We start from the raw sequence: 16,950 nt of genomic DNA, 5'->3' as shown, positions 1-16,950 counted from the left end.
TAAGGATGTCAGCCCCAGGGGCGCCTGGGTGGCACAGTGGTTAAGCGTCTGCCTTCGGCTCAGGGTGTGATCCTGGCGTTATGGGATCGAGCCCCACATCAGGCTCCTCTGCTATGAGCCTGCTTCTTCTTCTCCCACTCCCCCTGCTTGTGTTCTCCCTCTCGCTGGCTGTCTCTATCTCTGTCAAATAAATCAATAAAATCTTTAAAAAACAAAAAAAGGATGTCAGCCCCAACCAGGCGGCTGCCCTAGAAGCTGGGATAGTAGGACAGTAAGAACTTCCCATACCGAGTACCTACTATGTGCCATGTGCTTTTCACATCACTGCTGACCTCCACAGCCATCCTGCAAGACCCCAACTTGAGTCTCCGACGGCAGGTTATTTGGGCAGACTGGCCTCTAAGCTCCACGGGGAGAGGGGCTGTACTGGCTTACTCACTGCCACCCCCCTGGGGCCCAGCATAGTGCCCGGCACACAGCAGGTGCCGAACGTGTAGGGGCCGATGGAGTGACTTTAATTTAGAGTGCTTCCGTGTGGCAGGTCTGAGCTGAGCTGCTGCTTTGAGTGAAAACATCCAACCAGGAGGGGCCCCAAATAACAACAGAAATAGGAGCTCTGGAGTCAGAGAGAGGTTTCAAGATCTTGGTTCTAGGGCACATACTCCTCCTTCACCAAATCTCTTGTCATCTGAAAAACGGAGGCAGAATTACCTGTCTCATCGGGTTGCTGGGGGGTTGAAGAGCATGATGCAAATCTCCCGGTGCAAGCCAGGCCGGGAGCTGGGCCTCCGTGACGGCACCTGTCACTCCCAGCGCTATCATGATCCCCAGAGTCCTTCCCATTGGTGGGCAGCTCTATATTTTCAAGGCATTTTCACCAGGTCCTCACCTCTGATTCTCTGGGCCCAGCACGTGCACGCAGCCTGGAGCCAATGGCCATCAACAGAACTCAGAGCTTTGGCCAGGATCTCCCTGGGCCCCACCCCTGCCAGACTGGACCCAGCTCCATACTGGCCTCAGCTCTGTCCCTTAGGTGGTTAACTCCCGACCCCGAGATCAAGACCTGAGCCGAGATCAAGAGACAGACACTTTGACCGAGCCACCCCGGCGCCCCTCCAGGGAAAAGCATTTTAAAAGCCAGTGCGTGACTCAACATGCTCCTTGTCTCTTGCTGAGGAAGTGGGTGTTGAGATGGGATTTCCATCGGCCTGGGTCTCAGAGTGATGGCAGAGATCGGAGCCCCTGCCTACCCACGGTGGACAGGTAGCATGAGTGAGCAGTGAACCTTTGTCATGTTATACCTCTAAGATCTGGGGAATGTTTGTTACTGTGGCATAACCTAGCCCATCCTGACTGATACAGTGTGAATGCTTATAACGCTATACTTCAAGTTCAAGTCACTTAAAGAGCTGACACTCTGGTGGTGTCATCCCAGGTACAGGAGGCACGGAGGCCAGTCAGACATGGTGCCTGCCCTCAAGGGGCTTGTAGTCTAGACACCTCTTCGAAAGGAAGCTGAACACACCAGGCCCGAGAGTAAGGCAGGCCCTGCGGTGAGCGGTACCTTATGAACAGTGGCATGTCCCCTTCTGTGTGTGACATCACCCAAAAGGGGAGAGGAAGCCGTGAAGAGGTTAATTCTGCAGGCAGCTTTTCTTGGGCGAGAGAGAAGGAAGAATGAGCTGCAGCGAGGAGGCCGTGGGGAGGAGGGGGAGGCCGGCCGAAGCATTATGGGCTCCGGGTGACTCTGGATTTATTGCTACATTTCATTACTAGGGGTCAAGGGACTCCAGAAAACAATGAGCGGATTCAAATGCGTTACAGCAATCCCTTTTTTACACCCGCTCCCTCAGAAAATGACGGCTTTCCCGCCACCAGGACAGGGCCTCCTCAGTGCGCAGATGAATTGGGTGTCAAGCAAGCAGGGCTGCAGGAAACCAGATAGCCACGCTGCAAGGAATTCGACGTGAAGCAGCAGCTCCAGGCCGAGGCGGAAGAATTCATTCACGATCCCGGCCAGCTGGGGACTTGAAGATGCCCCGTGAGTCACACAAGGCCCGCTGTGGGAAGGCGCTGTGGAGAAGAGGGGAGAAGGTGGGCGCCAAAACCAGAGGCCAGCTATTCCTGGGCTAGGTCCATGATGCGGGCGGTACTTCCTCGGACGGGCCCCTGCATAGTAGGAATGGGGCTCCCCCGGGCTGGCATTTTACACATGCTGTTGTGTCTAACCCCACAACCACCTCGCTGAGGTACTATTATTTCTTAAAAAAGAAATTTTAGAGAGAGTGCACCCACATGGGATGGGGGAAGGGGCAGAGAGAGAGCGAGAGAGAGAGTCTTAAGCAGACTCTGCGCTGAGGATGGAGCCCAAGGCAGGTCTCGATCTCACGACCCCGAGATCGGGACCTGAGCCGAAATCAAGAATCAGACACGCAACGACTGTGCCCCCCGGGTACCCTGGAGATACCATCATTATCCCGTGTGTCACATACATCAGTGCAGTGGGGACAGGTCAGGCGACCTGCAGAGCGTTGGGTCCGGGACTCCAAGCAGACGCTCTAAGTGCAGAGCCCACAGGCACGCGGCCCCTAGGCTGGCAGCTCCTCAGTGGGGAACAGCCGAGCCTCCTGTCACGGCGTGACCACCCAGACCGGCATCTTGCTCCCCTCCCCCCTGCCCTGCCCGGTCTGCTGAATGACTGGGGACCGGAGGGTAGGTTGTGGAGCCCCGGAGGCTAGGCGCTTGCCGGACTGCTGGTAAGAGGGCTGCACAGATGGGCTTTGAGGGCCTCCCTGGAGGCCGTGTGTGTAAACACGCACGTGTGTGAGCACGTGTGTATTTTGTGAGCATGTGTGTGTCTGTGTTTCTGTTTTACTTTCTGCTGTGGGTTAAGGAAGTTTGGCCCGCAAGATGCTGCTAGAGTCCCCGTCTGCTTCCTCCACCCGCCCCCGCCCCCCCAAGGCTGTCGGGGAGTCCTGTCCTCCGGATTCAGGACCTTTCAGCTCCCCTTTGCAGGTTGGTGTGTTTTGTTCTCAGCTTCCCACTTCTGGGAGCCATCAGGAGTTCCCTCACTTCCTCTCCAGAAAGAGAAAGGGCCATGGGGGAGGAGGGTGGTTATAAATGGCTCTGAGGCCTAGCTTTGGAGAGATCGCCCCTCCACGTGGAGTTGCTGAGAAGGCCAAGGGCGTGAAGCAGCCTGCACACCCCGGGCTCGGGAGGAGCCATCTGTCTGAGACTGACAGGTGACAGGCCACGTCGCCACTGAGGTGCACGCAGCTGCCGCTACTCTGGGAATAAGCCGGGGCTAACCAAGGGACAGACCCCCTGGAGTGTCCATGACCAAGGTCAAGGGAGAGGGTTACCAGAGCCCTCTCGCCTCCCGTCCAGATACAGGGTGGGATGGGACGTTATTAACAGGGGGAAATGATCAGAACGATCAGGAATAAAGACTTGTTCAGGGGCGCCTGGGTGGCTCAGTCAGTTAAGCCTCTGCCTCTGGCTCAGGTCATGATCACAGGGTCCTGGGATCCAGCCCCGCGTCGGGCTCCCTGCTCAGCAGGGAGTCTGCTTCTCCCTCTGCCTCTGCCCTTACTCCCCCCTTCCCCGCTCATGTTCTCTCTTTCATGCTGTGTCTCAAATAAATACAATCTTTCAAATAAATAAATAAAAATAAAACTCAGAAGTTTTCTCAAAAAATGCAGATGAGCTACGCTACCAACATAAAGAGGCCTCCCTTTCTCCTGCAAAACTTACAAGCATCTGTGCTCGGCGCAGGCAGGGCACAAAGCTGAGCAGGACATGGTCCTTCCCTGCAAGGAGCTCCAAGAGTGAGGGAGGCTGAGTTGCAGACCCCTGCCCCCGACACGTGGTGGGGCTCATCGCTCTTTGGTTCACTCATCACGGGACCACTGAGTACCTAGTACGTGCCAGATGTGAGCAGGTGACAGGCTCAGGAGGCAGGGATGAGAAAGAGAAGCAGTGCCCCTGCCCCCGTCTGTGCTGTGGTTCCCGGCCAGGGCTGCACATCATGGCTGCCCAGGGGAGCTACTGCCATGACAGGGGGTGACTGACCCCTTCCGCGTCGGGCCCTGGCATTTATGTTTTGGGAAAAGAATTGCCCAGGTAGTTCGGCTGTGCACTCCTAGGTTAGTGGGCCGGCGGGGCTGACGCGTAAACAGTCGGTTAGCAGTGACGCCAGTGCTGGGAAAGAAGCTGAGGCAAGAAGGGAACGGTGGCTTGGACAGATGGTCTGGCGTTGGGGTGGGGATCTCACAGCCTCTAGTCGGACTGCTGGCTCTGCCACCCGCTAGCCATGTGATTTGGGCAAGGTACCTAAGGTCCGTATTTCAGTCTGCTCATCTGTACAATGGGCACGACACCGGCATCAACCTGATGGAGCTGCTGGGGGGGATGACATGAGATGACAGCGGAGGAGAGTGTCAGACTGTGCGCGCGCACACAGGCACGTGGGTGAATGACGGGCGGCTCAGCTCGGACTCCGTTCACAGGACCCGTTCAGCTAGTCATTTCCTTCATGATTCAGAGGCTAAGCATCTAACCAGTCAGTTCCAGCTGCTTAGCCTGGCATTCGAGACCTTATACCAGGTTCCTGTCCTAACCATCTCCTGCTGTCCCACCTTGGTCCCTTTTCAAGGCTACAGAAACGCTGGACACCCCAAGAACCCCTCCTTTGCTATGCTGGCCTCTCTGGAATTCTCTTCCCTTTAGCCCCATTGGATGACCCCTGCCTGCCGTTCAAGGTCAAGGTCCTCTGCAAAGTATAGCATAGGGGTTGAGAGTGAGGCTTCTGGAGCCAGGTGACCTTCCCCACCCCAGCGGCCCGGCTGAGCAGAGGCAGGACTCAGATCCAGGTCTCAGCGGACTGCAAAGACAGGCTCCCTTTACTCTGGCACAGTCTGGATTGCCCTTTGGCGAATATTTGCTCCCCTCCCCTCCATGGTGGGAGGAGTGCCCTGCCCCACCCCGACCACCCAGGGCTTGGCCATCACTTGCTTTGGCCAAGGGAATGTGCGGAGATTAAAGATTGCCAAAAACTCTTTGCCACTCCTCCCGTTCTGGGGAACGGATTTCCCCTCCGGTCCCTTGAATCTGATCCTGCTTGTGACTTGTTCTGACCAACAGAATATGGCGGAAGTGATACGTTCTGGAGCCTGGCCTTAAGAGGCCTGGCCGCGTTCACTCCTGCCCACCTGAGATGCTGCCCAGAGAGAACCACGTCCGGACGTCAGGCGAGCCTGGGGGAGGATGCGCGGTCCGCCGGGAAGGCCTGAGGCATGCCAGCCAGCGGCCAGTCAGTGAGGGAGGCCAGCTCGCACGTTCCAAGCACTCCAGCTCTGACCGCCACCCCACGAGCGAGCCCGGGCGCGAGGAGGAGAGGAACTTTTCCTAGCCAACCCACAGAACTATGAGAAATACCCAGTTATTGCTGTTTCAAGCCACTAAGTTTGGAGAGGTTGTTTGCAGCAATGAATAGCCGATACAGATTATTAGTAAACGTGGCAGGACCAGAGGTCTAAAACGTGCACGCGGGTTTGCCTTGGCTCTGGCACTCTAGTGACCTACCCTGAGAGGAACATGCCCCGGGGGGCCGCTGCCCCTTCAACCCCACCATGACGAACGCACCCAGGGCAGATGTGAGCCCAGCCCGCAGCCTGGGGGCCAAGCCCGTCCAACCCATGGCCAGAAACAGAGTCTGTTCCAGAGCAACCAAACCAGAGCCTGAGCATGGAAATATTTGGTGCGTTTGTAACCCTCTGAGTTTGGGGGGGATGCTTGTTATGCAATATCACTGGAGCAAAAGCTCACTGGTACACCCATCCTGCCTCTCTCTAACCCACATATTTTTCACAAAGGTCCTGTGTCCTGTATGAGAAATGCCATCCTCCCAATCTTCCTGAGAGATTCTGATGGTGCAGTTTTCATTTGCACAAAGTCATCGGAGCACAGAACATGGCATTATGCAGGGGGAGCCAATGGCACTGCTGCGGTCCAACAAAGCCCTTTACCGCAGGGGAGAAGAGTTGAGGGCGGGGAGACACAGTGGGAGGGGGTTCCTCCCAGCCGGCCAGAAGGTCCCAGGTGGATTATTTGTACCAGGCAGAGCAGGAAAGGTAGGTAAGGGATGTCTTTTTGACTTGCTCTGCTCTGGTGATGTCTAGTTAGGAGAAGAACTTATACAGAAAGTACGATGTTCTCTATGGTGGAAGGGGAAACTCACCTTCAGCAGAGCCCCAGATTCAGCCCGGCTTCCTGGGTGGTTTTTGCTTGACCTCTGACCCCAGCCTGGATTTTCCTGGTGAACACAGCTCCAAGCTGGCTCCCCAGGCCCTTCTGTGTGGTGGTCCTAGGGTAACCAAAGCTACTGGAAATAGGACAGAGGTGCCTCTCCATTGCTTAGTGACACAGACAAAACCAAGTGACAAGGGGGCTGCTGAAAGCTATGAGGGAATGGGGTGGGGGTCGGGGTCCTCCAAAATGACACAGAGAAGATGTGAGGCCCTTCTGCAGGGCTCACCCTTAGGGGCTTGGCCCTTCCATGGTAAATGCCAAGGACAGCACACCCACCTTGCACCTGTGCAACCGGGAAAACAGCTCTGGTCCTCAGCCCAAGAAGGGAGACATTTTAGCAAAACAGAAAGAACATGAATGAACGAGGCCCCTAACCTCCAGAGTCTCTCCCACGCCCTCCGGGGAGGCCAACGCTGAAGATAACACCAGTCAGCCCCAACTTGTCCGACCACCCCCAGGTCCAGGCAACGGCAGACATTCCCACGCCTCCTCGCTTGTTGGCAATGGGTCAGCAATCAGGTCACACGCTTGGGTTGACCGAGGAGTGGCCGGAGGCCGTCTACAGGGTTAGCGTCAGGCTGGCAGCAGCTCTGAGAGCGGAAGCTGCAAGCGGACATCCCGGAGCTGAGTTTGGGCAACACGGGGTTTACAGTGTACAGAAATCCTACACACAGGGCACCTCAATGCAAGCACACAGGCTGGGTATTACAACTCCATTCCAGAAGTCGGGAAGCCAAGGACCAGAGAGGAGTTTCAGGAAATCCCCTGTGAGCCCGCTGGGTGAACTCCGGCCCTCTGTGCTTCCCACCCTCTGCTCCCAGGCCCAGGGGTCACTGAGTCAGCTCCTTCTCTTGCCTCAGGGGCCTGCTGCTGCTGTGTTCCCCCAGGAGACGGGTGAGACTGGGTCCCGCAGATTGTGGGCCACTCCCAGGGCCCCAAGCTCTGCACTTCCCTCCCCCAGATATGCCCCGCTGACAGATCTGTCCCAAACCGGCACTTTGTCCTGGGGACCTCTCCCACCCAAGGTCCAAGCAATGGCACTCAAGCTTTCCACTGCCCCAACACTCAAAGCGTGTCATTAGACAGCAAGACACACACCCAGAGGTGTTTGTCATGGCCTGAATGGTGGGTCCCCCAGAAGGTACGACCACCCAGAACCTGTGGATGAGAACTTCTTTGGAAAAGGTATCTTCAGATGTAATTGAATTATGCAAATGTAAGAAAGTCAAGGATCCTGAGATGAGATCATGCTGGATTGGGGGGGCGGGCCCTAAATCCGACACTGTCCTTAAAAGAGAAGAGAAGACAGGAAGGAGAGGATGACGTGAGGATGGCGGCAGAGAATGGAGGGGTGCGTCTACAAGCCAAGGGGGGCCAGGGACTGCCGGCCACCCCCAGGAGCTGGAAGAGACAAGGAAGGATCGTCCCCTAGGACCGTCAGAGGAAACGTGGCCTTGCCGATACCTCAATTTCAAACTTCTCATCCAACTCCTTTCCCTCTCGCTCAAGGACGCAGGTGAGAACATCAAGGCCAATGTCATTATTATAGGACCGTTTCACATCCACTTGAATTTACGTACGGAAAACATAAAACCATTTTCCAAGCGACTCAACCATTTTGTCTATTTTCAAACTATTTTTAACTTCTAACTACTATCACAAGAACTGGGAACACATTCACAAGGCTCGTGATCCCCCGCCCAGAACCCTCTGCCTGGGGGATGAACTTGGGAAGGGTTTTCATCTGTGACAATAAGCCAGACTCACCTTTCTCCTGAGCCATCTCTTGCAGACAGAAGTAGATGACCCTGGCTCCCAGGCTGAAGCCGATCAAGGTGACAGGTCTCCGGCCCTGTGGGAGACAGGACACAGGTGTCTGCCGGGGTACATTTGCCAGTTCTAGCAAAGCATCAGCCCCGACGAGGACGGCCCTCACACTTTTCTCACCGCTTGCCTCACGCTTTGTGAATCATGCGTCTGCTACCCCCGGTTGGTCCCAGAGCTCTGAGGTCTTAATCAGGACAGGCAGGGCCCTCATTCATGCAGGAATCCACCTGCCGCTGGAATTGCTTCCTCCCGGCCAACAGGCAGCCTCTGGCTCGGTTAATTCCCTTTCATCTCGAACCATTACCCAGCCACCATCTCTTCTTGCCCAGGGCACAGGACGCATCTATCAGGTGGCAGACGACTACAGTGAAGTGGGGTGCCAGGGAGAGGAGGCGGAAGGTACCTCCGGGTATGATGATGGGTACACAGGCAGGGACACGTGGGGGACAACTGTTCCATTTCTAGATAGGAAGGTGGGACTGAAATATTGGCTTTAAATCAGAGAAGATAGTAAGTTAGACATGGAGAGGGGTCTTCTGACTAAAGAACTTGTAGGAAAGGCAATTCCTAAGAAGAAGAAAGTTACGTGGAGTGCCAGCTCTACATGGAAGGAGGGGACAGGAGCTCCAAAAGACCGGTCTGGTCCTGCCAGTCTCTTCCTTTTCCTTGTTTTTGTGCCAGTACGTGCGTTATCGACCCTCCCTCCCCCCACCCCATCCACGGCGACAGGAAACCCTTGATCAAACAGCAGCCCAGTTCTGCAGGAACTGTGTGCGACAGCTGCTTGTTACCCCCCACCACCCGCTCAACCCCCTTGGTCCCTGGTAACAGAACTCCTGAGTTTTGCTGGCGCACAGCTCTCCAGCTCCCTGGCAGCTAGGGAGGGCCTAGGCATGAGAAGCGAGGCAACAGTGTGACTTCCATGCCCCTCACTCCGCTTTCCTGCCTCTGACTGTCTGGAATGGGGAGGTCGTGCCAGCGGAGCTGTCTTGGACCAAAAGAGACACCGAACGCTGAGGACGCGTGATCATGACGCTGAAGGAGTCTGGGCTCCTGGTACTGTAAAGCCGCCCATGTGGGAGGCAGGGTAACAGCCCCCCCAAGGATGGTCCCATCCGAACCCTGGGCCCCGTGAGTGCCACTTTATGTGACAGAGAGGGAGGCAGGAGGGTCAGAGTCAGACAGCTGACATGTTGGCAGAAGCAAGGGACAGAGAGAAAGATTTGCAGATGGCACAGTGCTAGCTCGGAAGCTGGAGGAAGGGGGCTACCAGCCGAAGAAAGTAGGTGGCCTCTGGCAGCTGGCAAGGGCAGGGCCGCGGATGCTCCCTGGAGCGTCTGTAAGGAATGTAGCCCTGCAGACCCATGGTAGATTTCTGACCGCAGAGCTGTAAGTTAATAATAGATTTGTGTTGTTTGAAGCCTGTAAGACTGTGGCCATGAGGAAACGAAGACACATTGCATTGCCCTGGATGCTGACATCCAGGCTGTTCCACGGGAGAAGATAAACGCCCACCTTGTTTAAGCCAGTACTGCTCTGCTGGTCTTTGCCTTACTGTCAAACCTGGCACAGAACTTCTCTATTTCTTCTGGCAAAGACACAGAAATCCAAGGGGAGTTTGGTTTCTTTCCTTTCCTTTTTTTTTTTTTTTTAAAGATTATATTTATTTGACAGAGAGACACAGCGAGAGAGGGAACACAAGCAGGGGGAGCGGGAGAAGGAGAAGCAGGCTTCCCACCGAGCAGGGAGCCCAATGCGGGGCTCGATCCCAGGACCCCAGGATCATGACCCGAGCCAAAGGCAGATGCTTAACGACTGAGCCACCCAGGCGCCCCTAGGGGGTTTGGTTTCTCAAGCAGTTTACCCACTGTGGCAATATTCATCCTCAATATTCATCCTCTCCTTTTCCCATAGCTAAACTTCAGCCGGGTTCACTGACACTCAGAAGGAAGACGACCTTCCCCAGCTTCTGCGCTAGTAGGGATGGTCTAGGACCAGGGTCTGGCCAATGAGACATCGGTGGAAATGCCACCAGGCCTTTGCTCTTTCTTCTTCGGCCCTTCCTTTTTCCTGCTGGCTGGAGCTCAGATGCTGACATCTGGGACCACAAGGTCAAGACCATGGACAACAAAGCAACAAGCCAGAAGGCACCGGGCCTCCTCACCACGGCAAGCATTCTAGTGCAAGACTGCCTTCCTTGGCCTCTCCTCGAGAAATGACCTTCTGCCTTGTGTAAGCCACTGTGCTTCACAGTTTTCTCTCACTTGCAGCTCAAACTAATCCTAACCATACAGTCATCTCTGAAACTTTTCCCCAAACTTCTGTCTCCGTTTACTGAAGTTTATTTTGAAGGGGGCAGTTTCCTTTTCCTGGTAAGTACTGGATTCAAATTTTAAAAGTTGTTTTTTTTTTTTTTAAGATTTTTTATTTATTTATGTGACAGAGAGACAGCCAGCGAGAGAGGGAACACAAGCAGGGGGAGTGGGAGAGGAAGAAGCTGGCTCCTAGCCGAGGAGCCCGATGTGGGACTCGATCCCGGAATGCCGGGATCACGCCCTGAGCCGAAGGCAGACGCTTAACGACTGCGCTACCCAGGCGCCCCCAAAAGTTGTTTTTTTTTAAATAAAGATTTATTTATTTATTTGAGAGAGAGAGAAAGAGAGCGTGAGTGCGAGCGTGTGCACGACGGGGAGGGACAGAGGAAGAGGGACAGAGAATTTTTAAATAGATTCCCCGCTGAGCACAGAGCCTGATGCAGGGGTCAATCCCAGGACCTTGAGATCATGATCTGAGCTGAAGTCAAAAGCCAGATGCTTAACTGAATGAGCCACCCAGGTCCCCCCACATTTTAAAAGTCTGATGGTCATTTATCTTCCTGACCATCATACATGGTATCTGGACCACTGAAGATCCGCTCAGATGGTAGCTCCATGCTTGTAGGAAGCAGCTCCTGGCCTTGTCCATCCCCCCAGATGTCCATTATTCAGTGCTTACCTAACTACCTGATGGAAATGCACAATCTCAAATTCTCATTGGTCCATCCTGGGATACTTTTGTGACTTGAACTAAGGGGCAGTGAAGACTGTCCAGCCCCCCAAAGCCACTAGACTGTCTCCATGTGGGCTTGGCATCTGTGCACAAGTCCGCTCGCTCACTTCCCCTCTTGCCCCTGCCCCGCACCCCACAGCCAGTCCCACGCACCTGCTGCCGGGAGAGCAGGATGTGGGCCAGGTGCTTGCCAACCTCTGCTGACCGGTGGAGACACACACCCCAGGGGTTGTCGATGACGTTGGCGACAGTGAGGAGTGAGGCTGGCCACGTCAGGGCAGCCACGATGCCTGGGGAGGTGGGATATCAGTGAAGAAAGCAGCGCAGGGAGGCCGTTCTAGGGAAGTGACAGGCTGGCTAGTGGATGCCCAGGTAAACGCAGAGTCTTGAACTTGGAACCCGTAAGTTTTCCAAGTGCTGCCAAACTGCTAAATAGCCATGAACAAAACTGAAGCTCATGCACTTTTGATTCATGGATTCCTTCTGTTCAAGCATCTGTCATGGCTGGGATTCCAAAGATGGCCTCGATGTGTCACTCCAGCCCGTGTCCTCCCACTTTGTGCCATACTCAGCAGTGCCCAGCCCTGCCCTGCCATCCATGCCAGGCTCGGCCACAGGACTTGCTTTGGCCAACGAGATAGGAGTCAATGTGAGACTTGAAACGGTTTTGTGCAGCCTCTCGTGCACTTCCACAGCTGCTGTGGGCTAGCTCCTGATCCCAGGGGTAGGGTGGAGACGAGCTGCCCTCGTGGCCCCAGACAGGCCAGCCTAGATCACTGGACAGTCAGCTGATCCACAGATGTGGGGCAGGCCCAGCTAAGATCAGGCAAATGAAGCCTCACGACTTCTCCACTGTTACAATTTAAGCTACTGGGTTTTGGGGTTGCTTGTTACGCAGCAATAGCTAATTGATACGCTGTGTGACAATGGGGTTGGCTGTTTACCTGTCCCCTCCCCATAAAAACCATAAACTTCATGGACAGGAATGCAGCCTTAACCTCTCCGTGTTCCTCAGGCCCAGCACAGTGCCTGGCTCACTGGGAGCCTCGGGCATGCAAAGACATGTAGCAGTGTGGGCTGGGAGCAGTGGGCATGCTGCTAGCGGCGGGGCAGGGGGCGGGGTAGGGGGGCTCACCGGACAACACTGTGTATTTCAGGGCCTCCTGGGCCACCATGTTGGCAAGACCACTAAGGATGGTCTCCAGGGCATTGCCGAGCTCCATCAGGTACTTGGCCTCCCAGGCCAGGCAGTACTGCTCGCGGCTGCGGGCCAAGGCCGCCCACGGGGCACTGAAGGTACCTAGGGGACAACACAGGCAGGTGGGTCTCTCCTGTCTGTGACAGAGGGTGCCCCACCCCAGCTTCCCAGACAGGCAGTGACAGGGGACCATGTGCCCTTGTGGGGAGACAGAGGCCCACCCCTGCTGATGCGCGGCTGCTGTCAGTGGAGCAGTTGGAGCACCCGACGGAGCTCAGCGCCACCCCGGGAGTCCGCAGGCTGGGGTTCGAGTCCCAACTCTGCATTCACTAGTAGCGGGGTGACCCTGGGCACACCACTATCCCACCCTGAGCCTTTACTGTGCTTCTCTGTGCAGCGGGGAGATGAATATTTAGCTCCCTTTATAGTGTAGTCGTAGGAATGAAATGTTGGAACTTCCGTGTGTGTGAAGTGCTACTCTCTCTCACCCCGCGGCCATTCTGGCATCAGCTGCTGAGGACGGATGATAGGAACGTGCACTGCACCGAGCAGTTGACTCTGGGAATTAGCGAGAAGTCATTCTATAAACTGGGGCTGGGAAATGATCTGGAAGTTTGGGGCAGAGGCACCTGAGCCCAGCTCGGCCACAATCTCACTGGGTCACGCAATGCTCCCAAGCTTCAGTGTTCTCACTTCGGGACTAGAAATGGGGGGATGAGGACAGCACCACCACGGTGACCAATGTCAGACAGAGGTCTAACCCCGACCGTCTGCCTCCTTCTCTCCCCTGCTCCGTCCCCTCCCTCTGCCCTGAGTGAGGATGGTGTCACCTCTCCAGCATGACACTGAGGCCCTGGGTGAGCTGGCCCCTGCCTCCTTCCCAGCCCCATTGCTCCCTAATTTCTCACTTACACTCTGCCCCCCCAGAAACACACTGCATCTTCTCACGGCCTCTGAAATAGGGTGCCACTATGCGCCCCGCTTCGTAGCTGAGGACGCTGAGCCATCTCGGCTCAGTCAGCAGGAACAGGGCCATGCACACATCACACAGTCACTCTATTCTGTGAGCAGGACAAGGGGGCACAGCAGGGTGCAGAATCTGGACCCGCCCCCCCGGCCCCATGCCTTTCTGCCTGTTCTCATCAGTGTGCAATTGTACGGTTCGTTGTGCCCCCGTGTGTTCAATGCACGTCCCCCACAGTCTGTTTGCCACGGACTAGACTCCCGAAGCCCGGTGACGTGGCAACGGAGTAAACACTCATCAAAATACGATCATGAGTGAACGCGTGGCATCACCTTCCCTAAGGCTTTGGGTTCTAGACATCAGCTCCCTGCCCGACTCAAAGGCCTCATCCCTACTGGAGGCTGACGCAGGCACCATCCTGGGGCTGCTCCCTGCTCTGCAGGGACCCTGTCACGGCTCCACGACAGCTCGGGGTGGAGAGCAGGGGCTGGGGTGGGGGAGAGCAAGGGTGAGAAGGGCTGTGTCCCAGCTTGGCAGCTTCCTGGTTGCTTGGCTCACAGCCAGGTGTGCCCCCTCGGGTCCCACATCTGTAAGAACGGAACAATAACATCTGACTCCTGAGTGTCACGGGGATCCCGTGAGAGGTCACGTGCACTGCATTATATAAACTGTAAAGCATTGTACCCCACTGCATCACCCGGGGCCCCGAACATGGGCTATGGAGCCAGACAGAACGGTGGTGAGTCCTGCCCCAGGCCCTGGCAGCCCTTATGAACCTCAGTTTCCCTATCTATAAAATGGGGGTGACAATAATGCCCCCCCCCGGCCTGGAGTGAGGGACTCAGTGAACAAGGCCCCCGAGATGCTTGGAATAGTGCCTGGTTGGCGGCAAAGCTGTTGTCGTTATCGTGCATCATCCTACGTAACCACGGGGTGGGCTGCAGAGTCCAGCTATTCCTATCACACACAGAAGCAAGCGTGCGATGACGCAAAGGCTTCTCTCCTGGCAGAGGCAGGCAAAGGGGCCTTATCGCCCTCCTGAACTTAATCTAGCTTGCTCCGTTTCTTTAACCGCCCCCCTTGCCGGGAGAGCACGCTGCACAGGCTGGAGGAGAACACTGAAGAGGGTTTCCTCCCTCTACACTGAACCTGGCCTTGGACCTGGGACCAACAGAGCAAACGGGGGTAAGACAAAGGGAAGGATTTTGCTTTCCAGATTGGTCAGAATCGCAAATTCCTTAACTTAGATACTTGCTCTCGTGCCTTCCCTCCTGTCTCGGTCCTGCCTGCAGCGTGGTGGGGAAGGAGTGAACAGAGACACCCATGAACTTTGGGTCAGGACACATGGGTTCAAATCCTGCATCTGCCACTCCCCTGACCTCAGGCGACCCCTCTGGGCCTCCTCTTCTGCCAGATCAGGCCAGGAACAGCCCCCACCTCAGCGGGTAGACGCGAGGATCCTGTAAGGTGATGGATATCAAGTTCCCATCGCGAGGGTAAAACGCCTGACTCGGGGAAAGCACAGACTAGGTGCTCAGTCAACAGCAGAGGCCCACTGTGTGGGGACCGGGCCTGACCACCACACACCAATAAGACTCTGGCACCTGACCACGCCTCCACACACAGCCTGGAAATTTCCTCACTCGCTTCTTCTGTGTCATTTAGAAGAGCTGTGGCTTCTACCTTCAGACCCCAGAGGGCTGGCAACTCAGGAGGCTGTCAGCACGGGTCTGCTTGGGATGCTCCGGGTGCCCTGACCCACCCTGCTCGCTCTCATTCTCTCTCTCTCAGTGAAAAATTGTTTGCTGAGCCTCACACTGAGCACTGGCAACGGTGAACCAGGCAGTGGGTGGACCACGGTGTTAGTCCTTGATGCCACCCTGGTTAGAATCTCCCCGAAACACATGTTCAAATTAGAGCAGCAAAGGGGACGAATGTTTGTGGAATGTCAATGAGAAACCAGGTGCCTTCCGTGTGTTAGCTTGTGTAATTTAAGCTTTGCAAATATCTCGAAAGGCAGGGATAATTTATTCTACTTTACAAATGAAGCAGCCGAGGCACAGAGAGGTTAAGTAATTTGCTTGAGGTCACACAGTCAAGATGTACTGATCTCTCACCTACTTCACGTCCTTTCAACTTTAAGTCATGTGCTTAAAGTCCTTTGCTCTCTCCCACTTGCTCTGAGGATAAATTCAAGCTCCTTGCCACACCTCACATGCTCCAGCATGATCTGACCCTGTCAACACCCCTGCCTTCTAGTCCCCCGTTCCAACCATCCTGTGCTTCTTCCGCACCCCTGGGCCTTGGTATATGCTGCTCCTTTGCTTGGTTTATACTTCTTGTTCCTTCTTTACCCAGGTAACCCCCAGTCTTTAGCCTAAAAGTCACTTTCTCCAGGAACCTTTCCTTCATTCCCCAGAAATACTCTGTATTGTGCCATCCATAAATCTTCCCTATAATTATTGCTCAATCGTCTGTCTTCTGTCTTGGACCACATGTTCCATGGGAGCTAGGCCATGATGGCGCTGCTCACCACTGAATTCCTAGGGTCTGGCTGTGTCTGGTGTGTGCTGTGTACGATACTCCATATAAATACTGCTCAACAGATCAATTACTAGGTGAACGGGTGGAGGAATGGATGGGTGAATGGATGGATGGGTAGATGGATGGTTGAGTGGATAGGTGGATAGATGGATGCATGCATCGGTGAATCAACGGGTGGGTGGAGAGGTGGACAAATGGACTGATAGTTGGATGGACAGATAGGTAATGGATGGATGGATGCACAGATGGATGGATATACGGATGAGTGGGTGGACAGATGAATGAGTGGATAGGTGAGTGGGTGGACGATGATGGATGGATGGAAGGGTGGATGGATGGGTGGGTGGATGGATGGATGATGGATGGGTGGGTGGATGGATGGATGCGTGGACAGATCAACGGATAGATGAAAGGTGGATGGGTGGATGGGTATGGGATGAAGTCATCTCAATTCTTGAGCCTCAGTTTCCTCTTCTGCAAAATGGGGCTCACCCCTCCCAGAGGTATACACAGGCAAGAGTCTAGACCAGGGTTTGTCCTACAGCAGCAGTCCCAGATCAGTCAACACCTCCCTCACCTCCCCCCGCCCCACCCTTCTCTGCTCTGCCCCTGGTCCTCACGGTATCTGCCGGACGCCAGCCACCCGGTGACGGCGATGGTGACATGCAGCTGCCTGCCTTCTGTTAGAGGCAGAAACGTGAACTCTTCAATGGCCCCGACACGCTTCTTCATCTTGTACCCTGAAGACCCAGATACCAAAATGAGGGTGGAGATGACTGGGGACCCCAGGAATGTTAGAGTGGCTCTCTGTGCTCACACTCTCACAGTGAGTGCCAACTGTGTGCCCTGCCCCTGGACAAATGTCCCATTTTCTAAGTCATTAAAGGTAGGTGCCATTATTGTCCCCAATCACAGCCAAGGCTAAGAGGCTTCCGAAGGCCGGCTGGCTCCCAACGGCAGAGCCGGGGCTGGAACTCACGGCTCCATCCTGACACCATTGGTTCTAGACCTACATCACGGATGTAACACACTCCTCTCAAAAAAGTGGATCAAACTGACC

At 55.1% G+C, this 16,950-nt stretch overlaps 1 protein-coding gene across 5 annotated transcripts in view; it reads right to left on the bottom strand.

Moving 5' to 3' along the window:
* The window catches only part of TMCO4 (transmembrane and coiled-coil domains 4), a 90,955-nt gene that overhangs the window by 33,270 nt on the left and 40,735 nt on the right, over positions 1-16,950 (bottom strand). For 4 of the 5 annotated variants that reach the window (XM_045782646.2, XM_045782650.2, XM_045782647.2 and 1 more), the window contains 4 exons: positions 16,511-16,630; positions 12,320-12,484; positions 11,338-11,474; positions 8,077-8,161 (listed from right to left, as the gene is read on the bottom strand). In XM_045782646.2, the coding sequence (XP_045638602.2) occupies positions 8,077-8,161; positions 11,338-11,474; positions 12,320-12,484; positions 16,511-16,630 (507 nt within the window). The remainder of the gene's footprint in view (positions 1-8,076; positions 8,162-11,337; positions 11,475-12,319; positions 12,485-16,510; positions 16,631-16,950) is intronic. The other variant, XM_045782652.2, reaches the window with a different exon arrangement.

This window comes from Ursus americanus, chromosome 33 (genome assembly GCF_024610735.1).
Source record: "Ursus americanus isolate L20-20 chromosome 33, mUrsAme1.1.p, whole genome shotgun sequence".
Lineage (NCBI taxonomy): Eukaryota > Metazoa > Chordata > Mammalia > Carnivora > Ursidae > Ursus > Ursus americanus.
This window is presented reverse-complemented; position numbering and strand designations above follow the sequence as displayed.